This window comes from Azolla caroliniana, unplaced genomic scaffold, assembly GCF_043228905.1.
Source record: "Azolla caroliniana isolate FFs.n. ecotype wild unplaced genomic scaffold, voAzoCaro1.0.p SCAF_17, whole genome shotgun sequence".
Lineage (NCBI taxonomy): Eukaryota > Viridiplantae > Streptophyta > Polypodiopsida > Salviniales > Salviniaceae > Azolla > Azolla caroliniana.
Genome location: NW_028230452.1, coordinates 17,496,994 through 17,524,492, shown reverse-complemented (window position 1 = coordinate 17,524,492; position 27,499 = coordinate 17,496,994). Strand labels below are relative to the sequence as shown.

Sequence of the window (27,499 nt, the reverse complement as noted above, 5' to 3'; positions counted from 1 at the left end):
TATGCCAACAATTAGTTTGAACCATCCTATTTCCTAGCTTAACTCTTGCCTTTTCAATAAAGCAAGACACTATCTCTGTCCAAGGTCGTACACCCCAAAACATAAATCAAATGAAGGTAAACTAAGGATCTACCATATACTAATATAAATTCAATATTGATGCCCCACCAAGACTCTTATGAACACAAACATGATCTTGTGCCAATCATGATATGTCACTTTTCCTCTTCTCTCTCTCTCTCTCTTTCTCTCTCTCTCTACCATGACTATGATATTTCCCAATATTGGCACCAATACAAGGCAAAACGATTGGATCACCTCTAGTAAAAAAGCTACGAAGTATCCAACCACATCTTACTCTCCCCATGAAAATTGGTTGTTAGAGATAGTACCACAAGTAAGGTATTGAAGTAGCATCATTGGATCATCAACCAAATATAAGGATATGCAAGGTCTACAATCAAAACGTCGTGGAGAATGAATATCCATAACTTCTTGCATGCTCATCATGTAAGGTGATTTGCGAGAAGTACGATGACTTGTTAGATGGGGAAGACAACTCAAGTGACATACTCATATCCCCACCACGAAGGGTTAGTAGATATGTGCATGCATTAGTTTTGCATAGAGAATCTTATTACAAAGAAGTAACCCCATTTCGTAGGAAGGATGATATACAATTGATCTCATCCAGGTCAAAACTGGCCTCCTCATAGATGATAAAACAACTATTTGTGTTCCATTACATTCCATCTTATCATATATGTGCATGCATTATTTTCGCGTAGAGAATCTTATTACAAAGAAGTAACCCCATTTCTTATGGAAGGAGTCACATACAAAATGATATATTGATCTCTTCATATAGCTCTCCTCTGGATGATAAAACAACAATTTGTGTTCTAGTACATTATACCTTATCATACATTGCAAGCTATTAGGTTGTGTCAAAATGCAAGGTCTTGAGCTCAAATCCGGACATTAACATCTTTGTTAGACATCATTTGTCTAACACTCTGCACAACATCATCAGTGTATCAAGCAAATGGCTTCACAAATCTCCATCACATATTTGTGACCCAAGACATTTGCACTCATTATCGCTCTCTTCGTTGACAAGTTGGTGATTTGACACTTAGATATTTGTGACCCAAGACATTTACACTCATTATATCGTTCTCTTCGTTGACAAGATGGCGATTTGACACTTCACAAATCTCCAGGACATATTTGTGACCCAAGACATTTATACTCTTCATTGACGAATCTAAGTGTCAGTCAATGGGTATGGTTTGGCACTAGGTACCCACCATGACCATTATGTATTTACTTTGGACTATTCACACACAAAAAGACACCCAAAAAGAACAGAGAGACAGAGGAAATGTATTTACTTTGGACTATGTACATATTCACACACATAAAGACACAAAAAACAGAGATAGAGAGAGCCATAGAAACAGAGCAAATGTAGCAAATGTACTAACTTCTAATTATAAGAAGAAGAAGGACATCTTCATGTTCATTATGATGATGATGATGATGATGATAAGATTACTAAGAAGAAGAAGAAGAAGAATTTGTGCAGTAGTAATCCCCTGTACCTCCTCCACACCTCCCCTGTTCTTTCTATTCCTGATTGTTTCATGCCCAATCCTGTACACATTGTCCATAGCAGAGGAAGAAACCATGGAAAAAGAAGCTCTACTGAGCTTCAAAGCTAGCATCAATGGTGACCCACTTCGTGTGTTAAGCTCATGGAGCTCTTCACCTCATTCCTTCCCTTGCAACAGCAGCTGGGCAGGGGTCACTTGCAACAAGAACACCACAAACCACAATGGAACAAGAAGAGTGACCTCCCTAGACCTCAGGCAAAGAAACCTTACAGGAACCATATCCCCTTACCTCTCCAACCTCACCGTCCTAACATACCTTGACCTCTCCATCAATGGCCTCACAGGGTCCATACCTGACCAGTTAGGTCAATTTTCATCACTAACCCATCTAGATTTCCAAGAGAATTTGCTATCTGGGCCCATACCTGCTTCAATTGGCAATTGTACATCCCTTGTCTGGCTTGATTTAAGCAAGAATATCGATGTGGTCGGTTCAATCCCGCCTTCCCTCGGCAGTCTCACTGCCCTTGAAATGCTTCAACTCCACAACCTGCCGAATTTGAGGGGTACCATACCCCCGGAGCTTGGAAACCTTACCAATCTAAAGTACATGTATTTGGGTCAAAATAACTTGACTGGAAGCATACCTCCTGAGCTCGGTAAGCTCACTAAGCTTCTTGAACTTTACCTCATGATCAACAACCTCGGCGGGGTTATCCCAGCAGAACTCGGCCACCTTCATAACCTGGAGATAATGTCTCTGTTGCAGAACAAGTTCCAAGGGGGCATCCCTCCTGAGTTTGGAAACCTTACAAACATCCAGTATTTGCGGTTCTGGAATATTAAATTGCAAGGAACCATCCCTGCTGAATTAGGGAACCTCGGGAACTTAAAAGAGCTTGATCTCTCCTCGAATGCTCTATCTGGACCATTACCATCAACAATTGGCAAGCTCAAAAACCTAGAGAGGTTGTCCATATCCTACAACCAGTTCAATGGAAGCCTCCCCAAGGAGATTGGAAACCTCACTAACCTCCGTTACCTATATGCTCAGAACAACCAGCTTTCTGGAGAGTTGCCTCAGGAGATCGGAGACATGCAAAGCTCGGAAGAGTTGAACCTCAGGAACTTGAAAGAGCTTGATCTCTCTTCGAATGCTCTATCTGGACCACTACCATCAACAATTGGCAATCTCAAAAACCTAGAGAGTTTGTCCATATCGGAAAACCAGTTCTATGGAAGTCTCCCCAAGGAGATTGGAAACCTCACTAACCTCCATTACCTATATGCTCGAAAGAACCAATTTTCTGGTGAGTTCCCTCGGGAGATCGGAGACATGAGAAGCTTAGAAGAACTGGACCTCTCTGACAATAAGATCATGGGTGCATTGCCTGTTGAGATAAATAAAATGCAGAAGTTAAGTATCTTCATTATCTTTAGCAATGGATTGAGTGGGAACATTCTGACCGAGCTAGGAAATATGACTACTTTAATTCAGCTGTCCCTCGGCAACAACAATTTCACAGGATTCCTACCATCCGAATTAGGAAATCTTGTGAACCTTGGGCACTTTGAGGCTAGTCCCAACAGGCTTGAAGGCCCCATCCCTCTGTCATTAGGGAATCTCACAAGTCTAGTTTATCTAGACTTGTCCATGAACAAATTCTCGGGTGGTTTACCAGTTGAGTTGGCCAATTGTATACAATTCCAGCGGCTGAAGCTTTCCGAGAACTCTTTGAGTGGTGAGGTTCCGAATCAGTTTACCACACTGAAACAGCTAAATTTATTTTCACTTGCAGGCAACAGCTTTAATGGAAGCCTGCCTGCCTCCTTTGTGAATGAGAGCAGTTTGCTGGTACTGGATTTTTCACGTAATCAGTTCAGTGGCCCTCTCCCTGACAGTTGGGGCCAACTAAAGAATCTAAGGCTTTTAAATGTCGGGTATAACAACCTAGAGGGTGTTCTTCCCTTATGGGTCTGGAATTTGAATCAGTTACAGATTTTGGTCCTCTCAAACAACCAATTCTCAGGTACAATTCCAGCTGACATATACCACTTAGAGGGTTTCAAGAATGAAAGTACAACCAGTTTAGACCAAACTTTATGGACTGTTAAAGTGAGCATTGATGCAAAGGGTACACAATTATACTACATGTATCTCTTGAATGCTGTCATATCTTTGGATTTATCGGGGAATAAACTGTCTGGCACCATACCTGACGAGATTGGTTCATTGACCGGATTGTTCAGCCTAAATCTTTCAAGAAATCTACTAACAGGGCCAATTCCAAATAGTCTCGGAAAGGTTCTGCCACTTGAATCGTTGGATCTTTCGAACAATCAGCTTAGTGGTACAATACCTACCCAACTAAGAGCTTTGACATCACTAACATTCCTGAATCTATCGAACAATCAGTTGTCAGGGGCAATCCCAACAGGTATGTGTTCTACTTCTATAACAGATTCTCTTTCATTTATCAATATCTTAGTTGGACTCGTTATATCATTTTCAACTCGTAGCTTGTGGAAAGTGAATGTTAGCATTGGTTTGGTATATGGTTTCAACGCTTGGGTTGTGGAAAATGATTTTGTGAAACCAGAGTTTTCAGTAAATAGACAACAAGAATATCAAGATGACTTTTACAATCCATGTAACATTTGACTATGACTTGGGCCTTGAGACTATTGCTATCATTAAATCTTCATGTTTTTACATTTTATTTAGATATTTTTTATGCTTATGGTTTTTTATGTCATGTGTAAAATTTGTTTCCTTTTACAGGAAATCAGTTTGGCAGCTTTTTGAGTGGTTCATATCTCGGAAATGCAGATCTCTGTGGGCGTCCACTTACTTCAAGTTGTCCAATCAAAGCATCTGAATCCATAGGTCATGAGCATGGCATAGTCAAAACCAAAATCATAATCATTTGTGTAGTTCTGGTTTTCATCTGTGCAATAATTTCTATACTCGGTTTTTTAATTGCTACTAAAAAGTGGAGGAAAACTAAAGTTGTAACATTCGACCGAAGGATCAAACTCTCCGCCCAAGAGATTTCTCGTGCAACAAACAAATATAATGATGCTAACATTATTGGTAGAGGTGGTTCGAGCACAGTCTACAAAGGTGTTTTAAGTAGTGGAATGGTGATTGCTGTCAAGAAACTGAATCTCCACAACAGTCCAGAGGTGGAAAAGTGTTTTCTATCAGAGTCAAATACATTGGGTCAAATTCGGCATAGAAATCTCGTGAAAATATTTGGTACCTTATCATCTGCAAATTCGAAATGCTTGATACTGGATTACATACCAAATGGGAACCTAGATCTGCATCTACACACAAATGAATCCAAGTTACGTTGGGAACAAAGATTTAATATTGCACATGGTGTGGCACAAGGATTGGTTTATCTGCATAAGGAAACAGGATTTGGCCGGGTTCTCCATTGTGACCTGAAGCCAAGCAATATTCTTCTTGATGAGGATTTCGAGGCACATATCAGTGACTTTGGTATTGCCAGGATGATAAACTCCGAAATTGATCGGGCGGTTTCCATGTCGGGTATGCAAGGATCAATTGGATATATGGCACCAGGTATCCAGTCCGCTATCTCTTTGTTATCTTCGGGTTTTTTCTTAGGTACATGTATGCGTGTGTGTGTGTGTGTGTGTGTGTGTGTGTGTGTGTGCATGTATGTGTGTGGTGTGTGTGTGTGAGAGAGAGAGAGAAAGAAAGAAAGAAAGATATATTAACGTTTTCTAAAGATATATTAACGTTTTCTAAGACCAAAATTGGCGCATGAGACAATTGGTTTACAACAAAAATGGGGTATTTACCCATTCATCAAAAATAAAAATAAAATAAAATAGAACTTAAGCTAAAGAGAGAGAAAGAGAGAGAAACCATCAAATGATGCATGAAGTAGTTGATATGAACTAATGTAAAAAGAAATGGTAATTGGAGAGTTAGAAGCAAGGATCCTGCAATGTTGGCATCCTGCAATGCCATCTAGTAAGCTGAGTGTTCTGGGTGTCCTTGGACAGATAGGACATGAAGACAATTTTGTGTGGGTATGGCTCATGTGATTTGTTCCTAGTTCTCATGGTCTCAGTTGATGTCCTCATTCTTCTGCTTGCTCTTTGATGACTCCATGGCACTTTATCAGTGGAGGTAAAGACTTATGGAAGAAGTCTGTGATATGTGAGACTATCCCTGCAACCTGTGTGGTATTGTAAGTTTGACTCCCAATGCTTCAAAGCTGGAGAAAGCCTTTCCAAAAGTGTCATGGGTCAGCCTTCTCCATCATCTGTTCATTAGTGGTGAAGTATCAAAGAGGGAGGATTTAATTTTAAATATGATTTGCCCTGTTTTGCAATTGGCAGAATATGCATATGGTGAGAGATTGACAGACAAGGTGGATGTGTATAGCTATGGGGTGGTGGTATTAGAGATGATTACAAAGTTGCGTCCGACCAGCAACATTTTCACGAACGGAAAAAGCCTACCCAAATGGGTGCAATCTGCAGTAAACGGGAATTGGATGGATGTGATTGATCTAGACCTCAAGAAGGAAATCCAAGATGGGTTAGCAGCCCAGGAGTGCATATACAGTGTATTGGCTTTGGCATTGGCTTGTACCAAGGAAGCTCCGAAAGATCGGTCAACAATGCTGGATGTGCTAGATGCATTAGTTCTTCTGAAGCAAGGAAAGGTAATTCAGGTTGAAGTGGAACCATCACCTGGACCTGCAATTGTTGATACCAGCTCACATTCTACTGCTGAACCTGCTTCATTGGGCTCTGGAACTTCCTCTCCATAGTGTTTGTGAGTCAGAGAAAAAGGGTATTTTGCATTTTCTCTAGAGAAAATATTGTCAGCAGTAATTCAGAAAATAATGTCAGCAGTAATTCTGAAATTATCCAAGGGAACAGAGGTTGTCTGGAGATGCACTTCAAGCTTGTGTATGTGTATGTTCTTTGCATAGGAGCCCATGAGCTTGTCTGCCTCCCTAGATGTATCATCCTCTATCATAGTCACACAGTAAACTTAAGCACAAGGGTTTAGGGTTTAGGCTTTCTTTGCATAGGAGCACATGAGCTTGTCTGCCTCCCTAGATGTATCATCCTCTATCATAATCACACAGTAAACTTAAGCACAAGGGTTTAGGCTTTAGGCTTTCTTTGCATAGGAGCACATGAGCTTCTCTGCCTCCCAAGATGTGTCATCCTCTATCATAATCACACAGTAAACTTAAGCACAAGCTAGGCTTGACTTTAACACTGAGGATTTTGTCAATGTTGAAGTAAATAGGTTGCTTTTCTTTTAGGGTTGTGAGAATGATGAAACCATAATGATAATATATTGGCAGTCCTGACGAGTTACATGACATTGTCCCTACTTGCATTATAAGGTGGTAAAGGATAACAAGAGACCAATATAACTCCAACTTCAACCAATATAACATACATACACATTATTCATATGGCAATTACACAAAACATGCAATTATCAATGACATTATTCAGATGGCAATTACACAAAACATGCAATTATCAATGATACACTGAAAGAGATAACCATGTAGATTTGGTATCAAAGTATCATGTAAATCTAAATGGTATGATAGAGCATACAAATCAATCTTGATATTATCTAGCATAGGATGAAGTAGCCAGAAAATTAAAATGTTAGCATAGTCAAGTAGAAATCTATGTTGATATTTAATGTTCATTATTAGACCAAAGAGATCAATATCTTGCATCTTTCAAGCCATTCTTACACAAATCTTATAATATTTACGTTGATCTTATTTGACATGAGGGCGAAAGAGAGATTTCATTTGTTTCTTGTAGTTGTATACTTCTCTCTTTTAGCATGTATGGAATGTGCAACAAAATATATCATGTTATATTAAGTGTAACATGACCATAATCCTTTGTTCATCTGTTATGAAAATCTAAACAAAAACATTCTTGCTAGTTAGCAACATGAATAAACATCAACGGTTTTCTGTTTAGCTCAAAGCTTCTAAAGCACTGGAAGGAAATGGAGAGGTAGGAATTCAAAATCAGGGAACTCTTTAGGCCTCGAAAGTTTACGTTGAAGTGCTATATTCCCACGGTCACTAGCTAAACAAGAGCCTAGGAAAGCTTACTTTTTAGCAAAGAAGGGGCTGAAATCAATCGCAGATATGGTAAATGACCAAGGTCACTTATTGCACTTCAATGACATGACATGTTGTTATAGTCTTGGGCCACATCATCGCGTTATTTGGAATCAAGTCACAGAGTTGGTACTTTCCTTAGTACCTATGCCACCTCTAGATGGAGATCGCAAGATTCAAGACTGGGAAAAAAGTCTTACAAGCTTATGGAGCTCTGGTCTTCCACTTAAGCAACAAGTATTCCTATGGAGATGCCTATTGGGTGTGCTCCCGATTGGGTCAAATCTTCAAAAGAGATTGATAGCCTCACCACATTGTGCAATATGTGGTGGACGATTGGAAACGGTCCCACACTTATTATGGACTTGTTCATTCACTACAACATTTGTACAAAGACTAAGTGCATCTCCTTATCACAGATTTCCTGGTCGAAGGTTTGGGAAACACTTTTAGATATTTAAACAAATTTCGTGTGCCCTATCCAACAATGCCTATTTTCTCCAATGGACACAATTTTGGGCACTCTAGACCATTTGGACAAATCGAAACCAACTGCATGAAGTTAGCTTCTTTAAGCAATCCCTCATGCAATCTCTATTTGATTGTCTGCACCTTAGAGACATCACGCTACAAATTTACAATCTTTACTTTGACTACTTTTAAGCTCTTTCGTGTCTAATCGGCACTTGTATTTCTTTATTCTTTGTGGGTTTTCAACTCACTTTGAGGTTTCCCACTAGTAATAAAAGTGTTCCTAAACAAAAGAATAAACACTTGTTGCACTTAGGGATTCTTTAAAGTACTTGCACACACATCTTCATCTCTATACAAGTTATGAGAAAGGAATATAGTTTTTCATTTGGGCTTTCATCTCTAAATTATTTGGAGCAAATATAAAACTCATTACACACACAACTAAAACTTTATTGTTTGCGTGTGCATCACATTTCATCGGTGGCACTTTGCTTTTCCATTTTACTAGTGTGATGTTAGTAATTGTAAGGGTTAATTTAATGATAACAATGGCGTGTCATGTTGATTTATACGACAACCAATTTCACATGTTATAATATAGTTCTAAGCAACAAAAGTTTTCTTAACTAAGTGATGATCCTCTAGATATTGTTTGGCATTGGCATGACAAATGTGGGATAATGGATTCCTTTTAACTTCTCTTTATTGGAGAATGTGGTCAACATAATGTTTATTTGGCTACATTTACTGTACGCTTTGTATTCATCTTCTATATTGTGAAAGCACATAAAAGATCAAAACCAGCCTACTCAACTTCTGACTTCTTGCTCAATTTATAGTTGATACAAAGATACCCATTTGGGTTGGCTTAGCTACATGCGTGCTAAAAAGGGTGTGCTAAAAGGGTCGCACAAAGGAACACATGCACACCACAATATCTATGATGTCATCGTGGGATAGAAATATCCTCAAAAGCACAACACAAAATTCTCATTCGTCTTTTCTTTTTCTTTTCTTTGCACTGATATCCCTCCCGACCTTGATGCCATAACAAAGAATTTTATTTGTTCTAGTTTATTGATGATGACATGAAATGCATGGGGCGTTATGTCCCATCTACATATTTATGATTTGTGTTGCAATAACAAAGCATTCTATTTGCTTTAGTTTATTGATGATAACATCTCATGCATGGGATGGGGCATTATGTCCCATCGACATATTTATGATTTGTGTAAATCTACTTCATTTAATGCACTTATAACTATTAAACACATAACATTGTCATTTTCATTTAGTCTTAACTCGGCATCACTTCTTCAATCTACTCATCAAGGAGCTTCGTTTGCCCCTTCATTCTACTTTGAACTTATCTCACCATCTTCCCCCATTTTCATTCGGTGATGACAAGTGTCAAGTGTTCATTGTTTCACTTCGATGATTTATCTTATATATTGATAATTATGAAATGTTACATCTTATAATTGGATAAGAGAGTCAATGATATTATCCACCTTACTTGAGAGGTTCATCATAATGATCAACATATTGAAACTAGAACAACATCAATAAGTAAGTTGCAACTACATCTAGGCCATCAAGCATATAAAAGATGATGATTTCAAATTCACACTATTGGCATCCATCTTGCTCTTTTTTCAAGTTAGCGTAGACCTAGTGATCAAATAGACAAAGGCACTAAGGTTCATGTTGAAGGAGAATTAACGATTAATATCAACACTTCTTAGCAATGCAAATCACATTGAATGCTTCTTCCTTGGCCATTAAGTTGTTATGTTCCACCATGTGGCGCTTCTAACTTGCATAGAAAATTGATTGGTACAACTTGGGATTATATAATTTCATGAAGAGTTTCCAAAATGAACCGACATGAAACATGCGGCAAGGGAGGATAGCTACTCAAAATGAAGACTTCACAAATTTTTTAAATACATACAACAACGAGATGCTTCAAAAAGGTGTCAGTGAATTAATCAAATCGAAGTACTTTAATCGAGTGGTGTCCTTTGATCTACAATAAAGAGCTCATTAAGCTTCAACAATCCCATACAACATGGGGTTCCTTTCAAATGGCATAACAAAAAGAATTCAAAGATAAAGATGTGACGAGAGCAAGTCACTACAAGTTTGACAAATGGGTAGCATCATAGAAACCCTACAAGAATGCTTTGGTGGCATTCAGTGAGTTTGAACCCCACTATGCTCAACTTTCAAAGTGACATCAAAGATTGGTGGTGGTGAATAAAGTGCTTACGTTCTTGAAGTTTGTTGACCACGCCGAAATGAAGAGACTTGGAGTTCTTCTAGAAGATGATGATGGCGTTAGTGAGTTTAATCGAGAACTAGAGTGAAGTAATAAGAACCTGCCACAATACGACAACAGGAAGAAGAATATATCATCAAGACATTTATGGACAAGTCAAGGCAACTTGGTTCCAATTTCGTAGATGAAATGAGTCTTCCAAATAAAAGAGCCCCAACATTTGAGATGGATGAATTTCTTACCCTCACTCATTTCCTCATTTCAGAAGTTGATGCTCGTTTGTCTCTCCCCCGAATCAGAGTGGTGTTGTCCTAACTCATCCCAACTTGTTCCAACTCACCTTTTGGTTTTGTCCCAATATTGGGACTCTTTCATAACACATTGAGTTGTATAATATAAAGAGCATTTATGTCCCTTGTTTTGTCTCCATCGTGTGTTCTTTGTGTGTGTTAAGTCTAACAATATTTGGGACATAACACATTACATAAAACCTTATATACATAAAAACACACTCGAAGACACATATGTACATCCCAATAATATATACAAAGTGTACACAGCTATATATATATTATTTTAGTTATATATATATATATATATATATACATAGAATGAACCATACGTATCATACTCGCATTCGCATTCGCGTTTGATTCAATAAAACGTGAATGGTAAATCAACTAAAAGTTGGATTGGTTTGACACGTTTGATTGGATTAACTATGGTCTATATTATGGGCTAAATTTGCAATGAAAACAAATGAAAAAAAGAAAAAAAAAAGGAACACATATTTTTCCCCTTTCAAACGTGTACGTTTTCAAACGTTTGAATGCCTCCACAAACACGAATATTACGTTCTATGTATATATATATATATAGTTTTATATAAAACATATGCATACCTACATTTGAACCTGTGCACATATGTACACAACATACAAACACCAAAATATATTTCTTTCAAATAATTAATCCTTAATTACCTTTTTACACATACAAACTCGAAAGGTTCTATTCACACAAGAGTACGAGTAGGCGGGCTAACTTAACCCCCTCAAACAAAATCACGCGTGGAAATTGATATTCACGTGCACTCTATCTTTGATGACTCAGTATTCCCATCCTCTCTCGTTCAAATCCCCGATGGTCCCGCTCACATTTCACACACATTTGCACTACTTTTGTGATATTGCCAAAACTTCCATTCGTGAAGAACTAGTGTACAACCTATCTAGAGAATGGTGCCATTGTATGAAATCTAATATGACTACCAGTTGTAAGTAAATGATTAATTATCAGATACCTTTGACACTTCATAGTTCTTTTAATATTCAGCATATTCCATCAATTGGTCCGAACTAGGGAATAAATTTGATGGGTTAATATTAAAGTTTTTTTACGAACATTTTTTAAAGATGTATGTCATATGACATAAGAGTGCAAAAACTATCGTATCATTCCACATACAAATTTAAAAAATGAAAAGCTCTATATAATGCTACATTGTTATATATATATATATATATATATATATAGAGAGAGAGAGAGAGAGAGAGAGAGATACCTCCCATTGGTAGGTAGAGTGTCTTTACACTCCAATATGTACAACAAAAATGTCATCATAGACATTCAACCACATTACCCAATATGCGCTAATCATCGTACAATATGTAAAATTTCCGAAAAATACTATGTACCTTCCTAGTTGGGCTGTCAAGCTAGAAATAACCATTTTGGCGTGATGTAACACCACTTTGGCATGCGATCTACATAATCCACTAAGGACGAATCTGACCATGATTCTTGAAAGGAAAGTCTTGCAGCTTTCACTGTGTTTGAAGATCCTACCAACCTTCATATTGAGCTCTTATAGTCGACTTTCTTTGTTATACATTTCATTACTAGAAATTCTTTCATTTCAATGCAATAATAGAGACAATCCAAATAGTGTTGACATAATATCATTTCAATATAACAGAAATATTCAAGTTATTGCTTACATAATAGTAATACAAAAATTATATTGTATAATAACTTGCTAATATTACATAATATGTTAGTAACTTACATTTTAAAATGTAGTTCCACAATATCGAAGCTTGAAGGATAAACAATTGAATCACCCAACAATGTCGTGTTCTATTGTTGCAATATATGCACAACCACACATAAAATCAATATGAGTTAACATTACTTTTAAGTGATAATCAAGTGTTACAAATAGTATTAGAGATTTACCCGTCTCATTTTGATTAGGGTTTGCTCCAAAGCATGTTACGAGATTTGCTTCCAAGCTAAGAATTAAAACAATAATAAACAATTAAAGTTAAAACATATAATAATATCGATATTTACAAAATAATGTAAATGACTTACAATGGTAAATATAAATTAAGGCATGAGAAATAGAATAAACACAGAATAGAAAACTTTATACCTAGTTGCAATGTGTATCAAGAACTTGTTGCTGCCCATCTTCTTCTTTTTTTACTAACCTAAATTTTGTAATAAAGGATAGTTTTTTTATATATATAAAAGATTTTCTTCAATACTATTAGGAAAGCAACACCTGAAGGCTATAATTCGAACCCAATTGCCTAGGAGGTTACAACTTTTTATATACAATGATGTAAAATAACCTATGACCAAATATCGAACTTTGTAGAAGGTGTTGAAATTTGTTGATATTCAAGAAAGATTCCATGGAAGTCAATAGTGCCATTGAGGCTCTTGAGTTGACATTGTAAACAGGGGCAACGTTTTCCATAAGTGAAGAAGCTTTTTCCTTCTCTTGTTCACAGTGTCTAGGGAACCATGCATATCATCATACTGGCAACAGACAACTGCAAACAAGTTCTCCCATACAGAGATGAATGTCTACCGCATCATAAAGTCGGTTACATCGACATTTCCATAATACCCATAACGTTACGGTGGTCACTGTTTTCCAAATCTTGACAGATCGCACATGCTTTTGAGGTTGCTGGAAGGGATAAGTAATATCAATCTTCTATTATGTATTGTCATTGCCTCCTGAACATCGTTTGCCTCATACAACATCAAGATTGAATGTAACACTCCCCACATCATACTTGTTGAGCGAAAGGACAAGACCATAGGACATTCTTGGTAGTGTCCTGAGCCTCATGGCAAATTCCACATTGCCGCAAATTGGCGGCTACATTCTCTTTCAATGAATGACCGACTGGTAAGATTGCAATCTATTGTTGTCTAGGACCTAAAAAATAAGCAACACACCCGTTAGGTGAAACACCCTTAACAACCATCAATGTATCATTTGTGAAGCATCCAAACCATAGATGTTTCTACCTGGGTTGGAAGGTTATAGAAAACGAATATGTTGTTGATATGCGGGTAGCCATTATCTTAGCACCATGAACTGATTGTAGATGTGCAAGACGATCTTCTTGTGACATTTGTTGAAATTGAGTCCAAGTTCCTACATATGCAGCTGGCCCATTATCCAATTTACCCTAGAGAATTGGCAAGAAGAGGTTGATTAAGTGATGCATCCCACGTTGAAGGTTTGTCCTTATGCAAACTTAAGATGATTTAGTCACATCCTATGCTCTTATGATTCCTAGCAAAAATCTATTGGATGCCAAATTCCGCCTTGGCGTTTTCATATCATTCAAGAATAACCACTTTAGAGAGGGTGACCATGCTCCTCCTGTCTTAGGAGTTAACTGCATTAGCTAATTTAGAAATATTCCTTCTTATCCTAGCAACAATCCTCTAATCACAAACTTAGTCAAGAGAGCTTTTGGCTGCATCAAAGGATCTATCAAACCCAACCCTCCATTGATTTTAGGCTGAATCAACATATTCCAAGCAACTTATGTCCAACCATACATCCCAAATATCGAACTGGTTCACCATGAAGAAGTCATCATAAAGCATGACCTGGATACCACTCAAGGTGTGTAATAAAGGATAGCATTAAAAAATAGGTTTAATAGTTAAAACTTAAAACATTAAAATTATACCTAGAGTCTATACTCTATACTTTAGAATATTTAATAAAGGTTATTGTGTAAATCAAATTCCAACTATTATTATTAGTAAAGAATAAAGATTGAAGAATATATATTATATAATATCATTATATTATTATATTATTTTAAGTGCGTTGTACAAAAACATATAATATATTATTATACACATATCATAATACATACATATATTTATATCTGGTATAATGCATATATGACATGGAAAATAGAATTTTAGCATGTCATTTGACATGTATAATTCTCAGGGGCCTTTCACATTAAAATGGAAATTTAAACTATTATATGTCACTTGACAAACATTTTTGTTGGGTGTATGTTTATGGGCAAAATGGCCTTTGATAAGCATGACACGCGTCAAATTTTTGTCGTGGCCCCAAAATTCGTAGCCATGCAAATTAAATATTGCCAAGTTGTTTAGGAGTATAAATATGAGTGCATGTCAACCTAGAAATACTAGAATTTCCTTTTCATCTTTGTTAACAATGCCTCCTTTGACCGTGACAATGATGAGAGATAATAAGAAACTATGGGTATCATAATTGATTGCACCACCTTAAGTCTTACATGAAAAGGCCAACTAAGATTGGGATCTCCAATATATAAACTTCTCATTTAGTTATTCGACACTCAATCAATAAGCTTAATAATAACAAAAAGTGTAACTAGTGTAATTGTGGTGTCATAGTACTCTCTAATGGCATTGATTAGGGTTTGATTCCTTGGCTTTGCACTCCCTGATAATACTCTTGTTTAGACATTAATATCTTTATTTCTCTCTCTCTCTCTCTCTCTCTCTCTCTCTCTCTCTCTCCTTTTCTCATAAATAATGCCTTTTCTTACAAAAGAAAACACCACATGACTAGCTTAGAACAATATTTAGAACTCCAAGGATCTAAATACTATGACCAACACACCAAATTAGATGACGAATATGATGACATGTCACCTTGCACAAGTGGCTCTCTTCATGATTGAGATTCTAGAACTTCTCTAATATCGTCAATTGCCACAAAAGTAGTAATTTTAACTTATTCTCCATATGTGCAAAAACCCAATTGAATGAAGATAACCTTACTCAAATAAAAAACATCCGCACTAAATTAATACACCTCCAAACCATTCTAGCCACCTAGCATAAAAGAAATCCATGCTTACTATGTCCATCATTTAAACAAAAGCACATTCCACTTGCAATCATTCTCTTGTTTAATGCATCCCCCAATAGTAAAGTTCCAACCATAACTTTCCAAATGAAACACTTTTAGCTCGTAGCATCAATCAAGAACACCAACATGTTGTGATCACATGAAACCTCTAGGTAATGTGTTTATGAAAACCCCATACCTTTACAAGCCTTTCCTCCATGTACTTAGGTTTCTCAACTTGCAACAAACATAATTTGTTGATATCATAATGAATCTCCTATTTCCAACAAATGCTTAATCAAGTTCTTAAGATCCTATGTCTAAATCATGAAATGGGACATGCAGTTATAATCATTGTTACAACTTATACCAAATAAAGATATAACCTCTTGGAATACGAAAGATAGATATTGTTGTTCAGAAGGCAATTTATCTTCTTTGTAGCATCAACATAGCATCCTCCATTGTTACCTTACCTAATCTAGCCATCTGATTAAATTGAAGATTAAGATGTTGTTTACCTTCCCACCATTAATAACCTTGATGTCGCCAAAACCTCCATTTTTAATGAATTGGCACATCCCTTTTGTTTTGAAGGGTGTCATTCCACAAAATCCAACATACTCTACCAATATGTCAACAAATTATTAACCATCACAGACCCTACACATTTGACATGCCTTTCACAACCAGTGATATTCCAGCAATTAGTTTGAACCATCCTGTTTCCAAGCTTAACTCTTGCCTTTTCAATAAAGCATGCCACCATCTCCGTTCAAGGTCGTACACCCCGAAACATAAATCAAATGAAGGTAAATGGAAGAGCTTCCAAATGCTAATATAAATTCAATATTGATGTCCCACCACGACGCTTATGAGCACAAACATGATCTTGTGCCCACCATGATATGTCCCTTTTCCTCCTCCTCCTCCTCCTCCTCCTCCTCTCTCTCTCTCTCTCTCTCTCTACCATAACTATGACATTTTCCAACGTTGGCCCCAATACAAGGTAAAATGATTAGATAAGCTCTAGTAAAAAAGCAAGAAAGTATCCAACCGCATCTTACTATCCCCATGAGCCTTGGTTGTTAGAGATAGTAGCACAAGTAAGGTATTGAAGTAGCATCATTGGATCATCGACCTATTATGAGGATATGCAAGGTATGCAATCAAAACCTAGTGGAGAATGAATATCACTAACTTCTTGCATGCTCATCATATAAGGTAATTTGCGAGAACTATGATGACTCAAGTGACGTACTCAAATTCCCACCATGGAGGGTTAGCACATATGTGCATGCATTAGTTTCGCATAGAGAATTTTATTACAAAGAAGTAACCCCCATTTCATAGGAAGGAGTCACATACAAGATGATATATTGATCTCTTACCATACGTCTCCTCATGGATGATAAAACAACCATTTGTGTTCCATTACATTCGATCTTATCATAATCTCCAAGCTATTAGGTGGTGCCAAATTGCAAGGTCTTGGGCTCCAATCCAAAGATTAGCGTCTTTGTTACACGTCATTATTCCGACATTGTGCACTACATACATAATCGGTGTACCAAGCAAACGGCTTCACAATCTCGAGGAAATACTTGTGACCCAAGACATTTACACCACATTATCGCTCTCTTCGTTGACAAGTCGACGTGTTGACACTTAGATTTGGGTTGACAATCCCACTCAAACGCAATCAATGGGTATGGTTTGGTAGCCACCATTATGTATTTACTTTGGACTATTCACACACAGAAAGACACAAAAAGACACAGAGACACAGGAAATGCATTTACTTTGGACTATTCAGTGTTCACACACAAAAAGACACAAAAAAACAGAGAGAGAGAGAGAGAGAGACAGCCATAGAGACAGAGGAAATGTACTAACTTCTAAGCATAAGAAGAAGAAGAAGGACATCTTCATGGTGATTATTATTATGATGATGATGATGGGATTACTAAGAAGAAGAAGAAGAATGACATCTTCATGGTGATTATTATTATGATGATGATGATGGGATTACTAAGAAGAAGAAGAAGAATGACATCTTCATGGTGATTATGATGATGATGATGATGATGGGATTACTAAGAAGAAGAATTTGTGCAGTAGTAATCCCATGTACCTCCTCCACACCTCCCCTGTTCTTTCTATTCCTGATTGTTTCATGCCCATTCCTGTGCACATTGTCCCTAGATGAGGAAGAAACCATAGACAAAGAAGCTCTACTCAGCTTCAAAGCCAGCATCAATGGTGATCCACTTCGTGTGTTAAGCTCATGGAACTCTTCACCTCATTCATTCCCTTGCAACAGCAGTTGGGCAGGGGTCACTTGCAACAACAATAACAGCACAAATCAGAATGGAACCAGTAGAGTGACCTCCCTAGACCTCAGGCAAAGCAACCTTACAGGAACCATATCCCCTTACCTCTCCAACCTCACCTTCCTAACATATCTTAACCTCTCCATCAATGGCCTCACAGGGTCCATACCTGAACAGTTAGGTCAATTGTCATCTCTAACCCATCTAGATTTCAAAGAGAATTTGCTATCTGGATCCATACCTTCTTCAGTTGGCAATTGTACATCCCTCATTTGGCTTGATTTAAGCAAGAATAGCGATGTGGTCGGGTCAATCCCGCCTTCCCTCGGCAGTCTCACTGCCCTTGAAATGCTTCAACTCCACAACCTGCCGAATTTGACGGGTATCATACCCCCTGAGCTCGGAAACCTTACCAATCTAAAGTACATGTATTTGGGTCAAAATGACTTGATTGGAAGCATACCTCCCGAACTCGGTAAGCTCAGTAAGCTCCTTCAACTTTACCTCATTCTTAACAGGCTCGACGGGGCAATCCCAGCAGAACTCGGGCGCCTTCATAACCTGGAGATAATGTCTCTGTTGGGGAACAAATTCCAAGGGGGTCTCCCTCCTGAGTTTGGAAACCTTACAAACATCCAGTATTTGTGGTTCTGGAATATTAACTTGCAAGGATCCATCCCTGCTGAATTAGGGAACCTCGGGAACTTGAAAGAGCTCGATCTCTCCTCGAATGCTCTATCTGGAACAATACCATCAACAATTGGCAAACTCAAAAACCTACAGAGGTTTTCCATATCCTACAACCAGTTCAATGGAAGCCTCCCCAAGGAGATTGGAAACCTCACTAACCTCCATTACCTATATGCTCAGAACAACCAGCTTTCTGGCGAGTTGCCTCGGGAGATCGGAGACATGAGAAGCTTGGAAGAACTGGACCTCTCTGCCAATAACATCATGGGTGCATTGCCTGTTGAGATAAGTAAAATTCAGAACTTAAGTAACTTCATTATCTTTACCAACGGATTGAGTGGGAACATTCCGGCCGAGCTAGGAAATATGACTACTTTAACTCAGCTGTACCTCGGCAACAACAACTTCACAGGATTCCTACCATCCGAGTTAGGAAATCTTGTGAACCTCGTATACTTTGAGGCTAGTCCCAACAGGCTTGAAGGCCCCATCCCTTTGTCATTAGGGAAGCTCACAAAGCTAGTTTATCTAGACTTGTCCATGAACAATTTCTCGGGTGGTGTACCGGTTGAGTTGGCCAATTGTATACAATTCCAGTGGCTCAAGCTTTCCGAGAACTCTTTGAGTGGCGAGGTTCCAAATCAGTTTACCGCACTGAGACAGCTAAATTCATTTTCACTTGCAGGCAACAGCTTTAATGGAAGCCTTCCTGCCTCCTTTGTGAATGAGAGCAGTTTGGTGGTACTGGATTTTTCACGTAATCAGTTCAGTGGCCCTCTCCCTGACAGTTGGGGCCAACTAAAGAATCTAAGGGTTTTAAGTGTTGGTTATAACAACCTAGAGGGTGCTCTTCCCTTATGGCTCTGGAATTTGAATCAGTTACAGATTTTGGCCGTGTCCAACAACCAATTCTCGGGTACGATTCCAGCTGACATATACAACTTAGAGGGTTTTAAGAGGAATGAAAGTACAACCAATTCAGACCAAACTTTGTGGAGTGTTAAAGTGACCATTGATGCAAAGGGTACACAATTATACTACATGTATCTCTTGAATGTTGTCATATCTTTGGATTTGTCCGGGAATAAATTGTCTGGCACCATACCTAACGAGATTGGTTCATTGACCGGATTGTTCAGCCTAAATCTTTCAAGAAATCTACTAACAGGGCCAATTCCAAATAGTCTCGGAAATGTTCTGACACTTGAATCGTTGGATCTTTCGAACAATCAGCTTAGTGGTACAATACCTACCCAACTAAGAGCTTTGACATCACTAACATTCCTGAATCTATCGAACAATCAGTTGTCAGGGGCAATCCCAACAGGTATGTGTTCTACTCCTATAACAGATTTTCTTTTATTTATCAATATCTTAGTTTGACTCGTTATATTATTTTCGACTCTTGGGTTGTGGGAAGTGAATGTTAGCATTGGCTTGGTATATAGTTTCAACGCTTGGGTTGTGGAAAGTGATTTTGTGCAGCCAAGGTTTTCGCTAAATAGACTGAAAGAATATCAAGATGACTTTTTAGAATCCATGTAACATTAGACTATGACTTGAGACTTGAGACTATTGCTATCCCTAAATCTTCATGTTTTTACATTTTATTTAGATATTTTTGATGCATATGGTTTTCTTCTGTCATGTGTAAAATTTGTTTCCTTTTACAGGAAATCAGTTTGGCAGCTTTTTGAGTGATTCATATCTCGGAAATGCAGATCTCTGTGGGCCTCCACTTACCTCAAGTTGTCCAATCAAAGCATCTGAATCCATAGGTCATGAGCATGGCATATCCAAAACCAAAATCATAATCATTTGTGTAGTTCTGGTTTTCATCTGTGCAATAATTGCTATACTCACTTATTTTATTGCTGCTAAAAAGTGGAGGAAAACTAAAGTTGTAACATTCGACCGAAGGATCAAACTCTCCGCCCGAGAGATTTCTCATGCAACCAACAAATATAATGATGCTAACATTATTGGTAGAGGTGGCTCGAGCACAGTCTACAAAGGTGTTTTAAGTAGTGGAATGGTGATTGCTGTCAAGAAACTGAATCTCCACAACAGTCCAGAGGTGGAAAAGTGTTTTCAATCAGAGTCAAATACACTGGGTCAAATTCGGCATAGAAATCTCGTGAAAATATTTGGTACCTTATCATCTGCAAATTCGAAATGCTTGATTCTGGATTACATACCAAATGGGAACCTAGATCTGCATCTACACACAAATGAATCCAAGTTACGTTGGGAACAAAGATTTAATATTGCACATGGTGTGGCACAAGGATTGGTTTATCTGCATAAGGAAACAGGATTTGGCCGGGTTCTCCATTGTGACCTGAAGCCGAGCAATATTCTTCTTGATGAGGATTTCGAGGCACATATCAGTGACTTTGGTATTGCACGGATGATAAAGTCTGAAATCGATCGGGCAGTTTCTATGTCGGGTATGCAAGGATCAATTGGATATATGGCACCAGGTATCCAATCCGCTATCGCTATCTTTGGGTTTGTTCTTACATACATGTATGCGCGCGCGCTTGTGTGTGGTGTGTGGTGTGTGTGTGTGTGTGTGTGAGAGAGAGAGAGAGAGAGAGAGAGAGAGAGAGAGAGAGAGAGCGAGAAAGACCATCAAATGATGCGTGACTTAAGTATCTGATATGAACTAATGTAAAAAGAAATAGTAATCAGAGAGTTAGAAAAAAGGATTCAAGCAGAATAGGTGTAGAAACATCTCTATGAGAGGATACCAGTAATGTGAAGGATACAATGTGCACACAAGAAATCAGTCTTTAGCCCACTGATCTTCAGGATGATTTGGGCAAAAGCATACATATCTATCTTCAGCTCAAATTGTTCTGAATTTCATGGAGACGAGATCTCTCTCCCTAAATCCCTACTCATGAAACATTCCTCGGGAAGTGTAATGCCGGTCCAGACTCAGTCCTGTAGTCCTCCTAGTGCTGTATACATCCCAGTAAGCTGAGCCTGTGCATTTCTTCTCATGGAGAAGATAGGTGCAGTGAACATTACACCAAGGTAGGTATTAGCCTACAAAATTCACCCTCATCTGTCCAGACATGACATCTATTGCAGAACTCCTTATTCACTGAGATGTAGAGTTAAACACCATGAACTTGGTTTTATCAAGCTTCACCGAGAGTGCATTACCTTGTGCAAAAGAATGTAGAGCATCCAAGTATCTTTGTAAGTCCTCTGCACAGTCTACTATCAACACAATATCATGTGCATATAACATCATCCCCATACAGCCCAAAGAGTATCAGAGCGCGTGAACATCCCTGTTTCACTCGAATGGTGTAATGAGCAAACAAATCATGGTCTCCTGACTTGAGTAAATGCACAATCCTGGTAGAACTCCCAAGTTTTAGGAAAGCCCCCACACTGTGCTCTATTGAACATAAAGACCACTAGATATGCAATCATGTCTCCGGCATGTATAAAATGTATGCAACTAAACCTTCTTGTGGGCAATCTGTCAATATGACTCCTTCACCATACCTGCACTGAAGAAAGTGGAAGTGGGGAGGGTGCAGGGCATCAATGAATGTGGTAGAGGTGGATGATCTGCTATATCATACAAAGATGTTGCATAATTCCCTTCATGGTATTTATCCAGGGAGGTGATAGATGGAGATGAACATGTGATCCCTAATGAGTTGCAATTCCCATAATTTACTGATTCTCATGAGTTACTGGAATCTTGACTCATATAAGGTACTGATACATTCTCATATAAAATCCGATAGATACTCTCTGGTGATTGTCCCTTGGGAGGGAAATAACATATAGCAATGTATAGGGGTCCATCCTCATCTACTTTCAGTCTAATCCCACATGTGTCGAGCAGTCTCATCTCGACGATCACCTACATCCTGGTTTGTAAGGTTTTCTGGTAGAGACCATAAGGTCATGGGTTCAACCCCCGACATCGTACAAGGCCATCCAGTAGCTTAGGTGTTCTGGGAGTTCCTTGTAAGGATCGGACATGAGAAGCAATGATGTCCACGAATTCGCGTGGGTATGGTGCATGTGCTTTGTATCCTGGTACTTGTGGTTTATATGATTTGCTCTATATTTTGATGGCTTTATATGACTTGATCTGCTTTGTTTAATTGGCAGAATATGCATATGGCGAGAGATTGACGGACAAGGTGGATGTGTATAGCTATGGCGTTGTGGTTTTAGAGATGATTACAAAGCGGCGTCCGACTAGCAACATTTTCATGGACGGAAAAAGCCTACCTAAATGGGTGCAATCCGCGGTACACAAGAATTGGATGGATGTGATTGATCCCGATCTCACAAAGGAAATCCAGGATGGACTCGCAGACCACGAGACCATATACAGCGTATTGGCTTTGGCATTGGCTTGTGCCAAGGAATCTCCAAAAGATCGACCAACAATGTTGGATGTGCTAGATGCGTTAGTTCTTCTGAAGCAAGGGAAGGCAATTCAGGTCCAAGTGGAACCACCATCACTTGGACTCACATATATGGATAAGAGTGCAGATTGTTGTAAGGAATCTACTATGTTGGGCTTCAAGCCTTCCTCTCCATAGTGTTTGTGAGTAAGAGAAATAGGGCATTGGGCATTCTATCTAGAGAAAATCATTTCAGTGGTAATCCTGAAATTATCCAAGGGAACGTGATCATTTGTCGATGAACTTCAAGCTTGTATATGTATATGTATATGTACATGTATATGTATATGTACATGTATATGTATATGTACATGTATATGTATATGTACATGTATATGTATATGTACATGTACATGTATATGTACATGTACATGTATATGTATATGTACATGTACATGTATATGTATATGTACATGTACATGTACATGTATATGTATATGTACATGTACATGTATATGTATATGTACATGTACATGTATATGTATATGTACATGTATGTTTCTATGTCTATGACTATGTCTATCTGTATATGCTTTGGAGAACATGAGCTTCCATCATAATCGCGCTTAGGCACTCCGCGATAAAATATCAGCCATGTTGCTTCCATTAGGACTATGTCATTAGGATTGAGTGTGCATGCCCTATCCCGCACGATGTCACAAGAGCAACATAGTTTTTCCATGGTATACATACATAGTGTGTAATATGATCGTGTCTCATTCTTTTTACTAAGAAAAATAACATCATATATTCTTGTGAACACAAAACAAATCTCTCAAAATTTTCAATTTTGATCTCTCTTTCATGTGCTAAAGTAAATTATCCAATGGAGATTCTCTCTCTCCCATTTGTTTAATCAACCACTTGCAAGAAGGTAACCAATAAGTATGGTATTGGACATGCATATGTTGTTGTATGGGAACAATGCACTACTCTTATACCTACTCATAATGAAAGATATTGATGTTATCATTTGTAGTGTCATCAATATTTTATTGAAGAGTTTTGAAGAGATATATCCATCTTATTTATGCTCACAATCTATATGAATGTGAAAATTGATGGATGTGTAACAAGTTCATTAATTTTAAAGACTATCTATTTGCAAAATGCTTCTGTGTATGTTGGTTTGGGAATGTAATAAGAGCGATAGTTAAGTTCTTCACTTTACTCCCCATGGAATGAATTAAATCTCCTTGATAGACACTAGAGAAATATAGGTAAGCATTGTCATGAGAATTGAACATTAGAGCACATAATTTAATAGAACAAAACATGAATATGGGAGTAGTTGATAAAGTGCAAGTTATATGCAATAAGGCAATAGTTAATACTATGATATAAATCCCAAGCAAAACACATCTTATGTGACACGCACTTGTGGTGGTGATAGGAGGATAAAGGAAAAAAGTAATGGTTTGGAGGCACAAGAACGTTTGGCTTAACGAGAGTTGTGGTGGTGAGGGACAAGTTGTGCTAGGTTTTGGTCACCTAAAAGTAATAGTACACAACCCAAAAGATTGGGCATTAAACACCATTGCCATCAGAATATCCAATGTTGGATACATATTTCAGCGTCTTTTGATGCAAAATAAAAAAATCGACCATATAGAAAAGTGTGTATAATGTAAGGGATGGTCCAGACGAAGTTTTTATGTGTTGTCATCTAGAAATTGCAGTTCATAGTTAATACACTAGTAGGAATGAGGTTATTGGTATATTTTGGAACGGCGTCCTATTGCTTTATGATTTGATGTGGGGATAACGTAGTGTTTTAGGGCATGTAACATTTTCTTGAGGAAGAAAACATGAAGGTTGGACTTGACTCCGACATTCACAAAGACATCAATGTTAATGTAAATAGGTTGCTTTTATTTTAGGGTTGTGATAATGATGAAACTATAATGCAAATAAATTGCTAGTCATTACAAGTTACAAGTTACAAGTTACAAGTTACAAGTTACATGAAGTCATCATTGTTTGTTTTAAAATGGTAAAGGATCACGAGAAACCAATTCAAATCCAACTTCGATCAATATAACACACACAATACACGTTATTCATAAGACAATTACACAATACTACATGCAATTACAAGTGACATGCAAAGAGATACTATGATTCAAGTAGTTTAGTACATTGCTCATGAAAAACTAAATAAGATGATAGAACATACAAAGTAATCTTGTTATTATAAAATTGAAAGATGAAGTAAATGAAGAACTAAAATGCCACCTGAGTTAGACATAACTCTTTTGTTAATATATTATCTTCGTATTAGGCAAAAAGATCCATATCTATAAGACTATATCCTTTTGCCCATTCTCTTACAAATCTGATAATAATTAAAGGGCCTTATTAGTCGTGACTCGTGAGAATGGACGAGAGTTTTCAATTACTTCTCATGGCTCCATGCGTTCTTACAACACACGCATTATTTTTACATGAATCATGGTAGTTTCTATAGACTTGACATTGTACAACAAAATACCATGTTATATTGAGTGTAACGCAAGATTATCCTTCTTTCATCTCTTAAGATGAACTCTACAAAAACATTCTTACAAGTTAGTAACATGTGTAAACAATTGATGTGTTTGCATGTGTGCATTGCAATTCATGTGTTTTTACAAGTAAAACTTTCATTGATGGCACTTGCTTTTCTATTTTATCTATGTCCTCGTGATGCTAGTAATCGTAAGAATTACTTTAACGATAATAATGATGTGACATTCCGCTTTATACAAAAAATAAAGATGTATAAGTATTTACGCATAATGAGCTTTACAAATTTCTCATAGAGACACATGATTTAAATTATTAAAAGCATACAATCAAAATTAAAATCTCGGCAAGAAGATATGTTGGGGAAACTATTTGCGATATGGGTAAGCTATTTGTGTATTGAGAAACTATTTAGACAAAGAGTAGTGTTTAGTGTTAATTGAAACGGATCCCTTCAATTTCCACCCAATATCATGTCAATGAAATCAATATATTCATAAAAGTCTACCAAAGGTGCAAAACATCATTTGAAAAATGTCTCCAAAAAATATAATGAGAAAGCGGACAAATGGGAGAAAAAAACACGGTAGATTGTCCAAAGAAAAGTTGGAACTTCTCTCTTCAAAGTTCTTAAATATATTAGATTTGTCTACGGTCGCAAATATAAAATACCTAAATTCTAACTCGGTTTATTTCCCTTAGAAATTAAACACAGCCAAGTGGATTGGCCAAATTGCCCATCCAAACATCAGTTTTTCTTTTTTGCAAAAATGCAAAATAAGACAACCAATGGTGTGCAATGGAACGTATGGTTTAATTGCTGCAACACGAAGAACCTTATGGGGGTTTGACATGTCATGAATCCTCTCAAAAGAGGAATGCCTTTTGGAATGAAGACATGGGTGGTGCGTGCTTGTCATTAGTTTGTGCCTAACATGTCGGCTTGAGTGTTGCAACAACCACAACCCTCGTGTTTAGATGCCACTACTAAGTTTGGAACTCTCTAGACATTGATAGTAGTCAGTAGGATTTACAAGATCGATGTGATTGAACAAATGTTGATAATAAGTGAAAATTTCTTGAAATGATAAAAAAAAGGTCAGATTTCCATTTTGTTTCCTTGATTGCTTTCATTGCTATGAATGTGTCCAAAAAGTTCTTCAAGTTATTTGGAGGAGAACTCTCTCTAGCAAGATTGATATTATATACAATTAAAAAACTTTGAGAATGCAATTCCCCCCCAAAGGAATATTAGGTTTCCCCATCCTCAAAAGTTCGGCTATATTTGTTGTTGTTGTCACAAAACTAGCAACTTGGTGTTTCATTATCAATCGTGAGAAAGGCTTGATATGCCGCAAATCCTCATAAGGGAGGAATGTCTTTAGGAACATGGACATACGTTGTGCATGGTTGTTATCACTTGTGCCATAAGGTATCAAGATAGGTTCAATATCAACCACAACCCTTGTGCTTAGTTTTCTCGTGAGAAGAACGTGACAAAATACGAAAAAGGGGCTTTCTTGCTTCTTGCACATCACGAACCCATAACATTGACCCTGAGCAAAAGAAAACAACGGTTAGGGAAGGAAGGAGCAACCGTTGTTCGATGGGGTCCGGTTTCAGAGATCTGTATGGGCTCAATCCGTTTCCTTCCCAACGATATGTTGAAGATGAGGAGTTGTGCTCAGAGTAGAGTTTGCATGTGGCAGGCAGGGGTCAGATCTCCATGTGCTCTGTGCACGTGAGTTTCTACCATGGGGGGGGTTCTGGGTTTGATTTGTGGGTTAGGGTACAGGACCATGGGCGGTG

The 27,499-nt window shown here is 37.8% G+C and overlaps 1 protein-coding gene across 4 annotated transcripts; it reads left to right on the top strand.

Moving 5' to 3' along the window:
• Positions 1-1,534: 1,534 nt before the first annotated feature.
• Positions 1,535-23,383, top strand: LOC147853358 (uncharacterized). 4 transcript variants are annotated; one of them, XM_087333163.1, is made up of 4 exons: positions 1,535-2,649; positions 18,681-20,064; positions 20,411-21,220; positions 22,884-23,383. In XM_087333163.1, exons 1-4 carry the CDS (start codon positions 1,537-1,539, stop codon positions 23,321-23,323), a joined length of 3,747 nt encoding a protein of 1,248 aa, XP_087189289.1. In that variant the 5' UTR covers positions 1,535-1,536; the 3' UTR covers positions 23,324-23,383. The 4 variants fall into 4 exon arrangements, with proteins under 4 accessions (XP_087189289.1, XP_087189287.1, XP_087189290.1 ...); XM_087333161.1 differs by having other exon boundaries at positions 1,535-2,889; XM_087333164.1 differs by lacking the exon at positions 22,884-23,383 and adding an exon at positions 21,350-21,729 and having other exon boundaries at positions 1,535-2,889; positions 20,411-21,289.
• The last annotated feature ends 4,116 nt before the right edge of the window (positions 23,384-27,499 follow it).

Excerpts from the sequence above, each read along its gene's own strand:
- LOC147853358 (XM_087333161.1), top strand. The coding sequence starts at position 1,537 with ATGATGATGATGATAAGATTACTAAGAAGAAGAAGAAGAAGAATTTGT. Across the intron at positions 2,890-18,680 it reads AGATTGGAAACCTCACTAAC|ATCCAGTATTTGTGGTTCTG; the intron begins CTCCATTACCTA and ends AACCTTACAAAC. Across the intron at positions 21,221-22,883 it reads AATTGGATATATGGCACCAG|AATATGCATATGGCGAGAGA; the intron begins GTATCCAATCCG and ends TTTAATTGGCAG.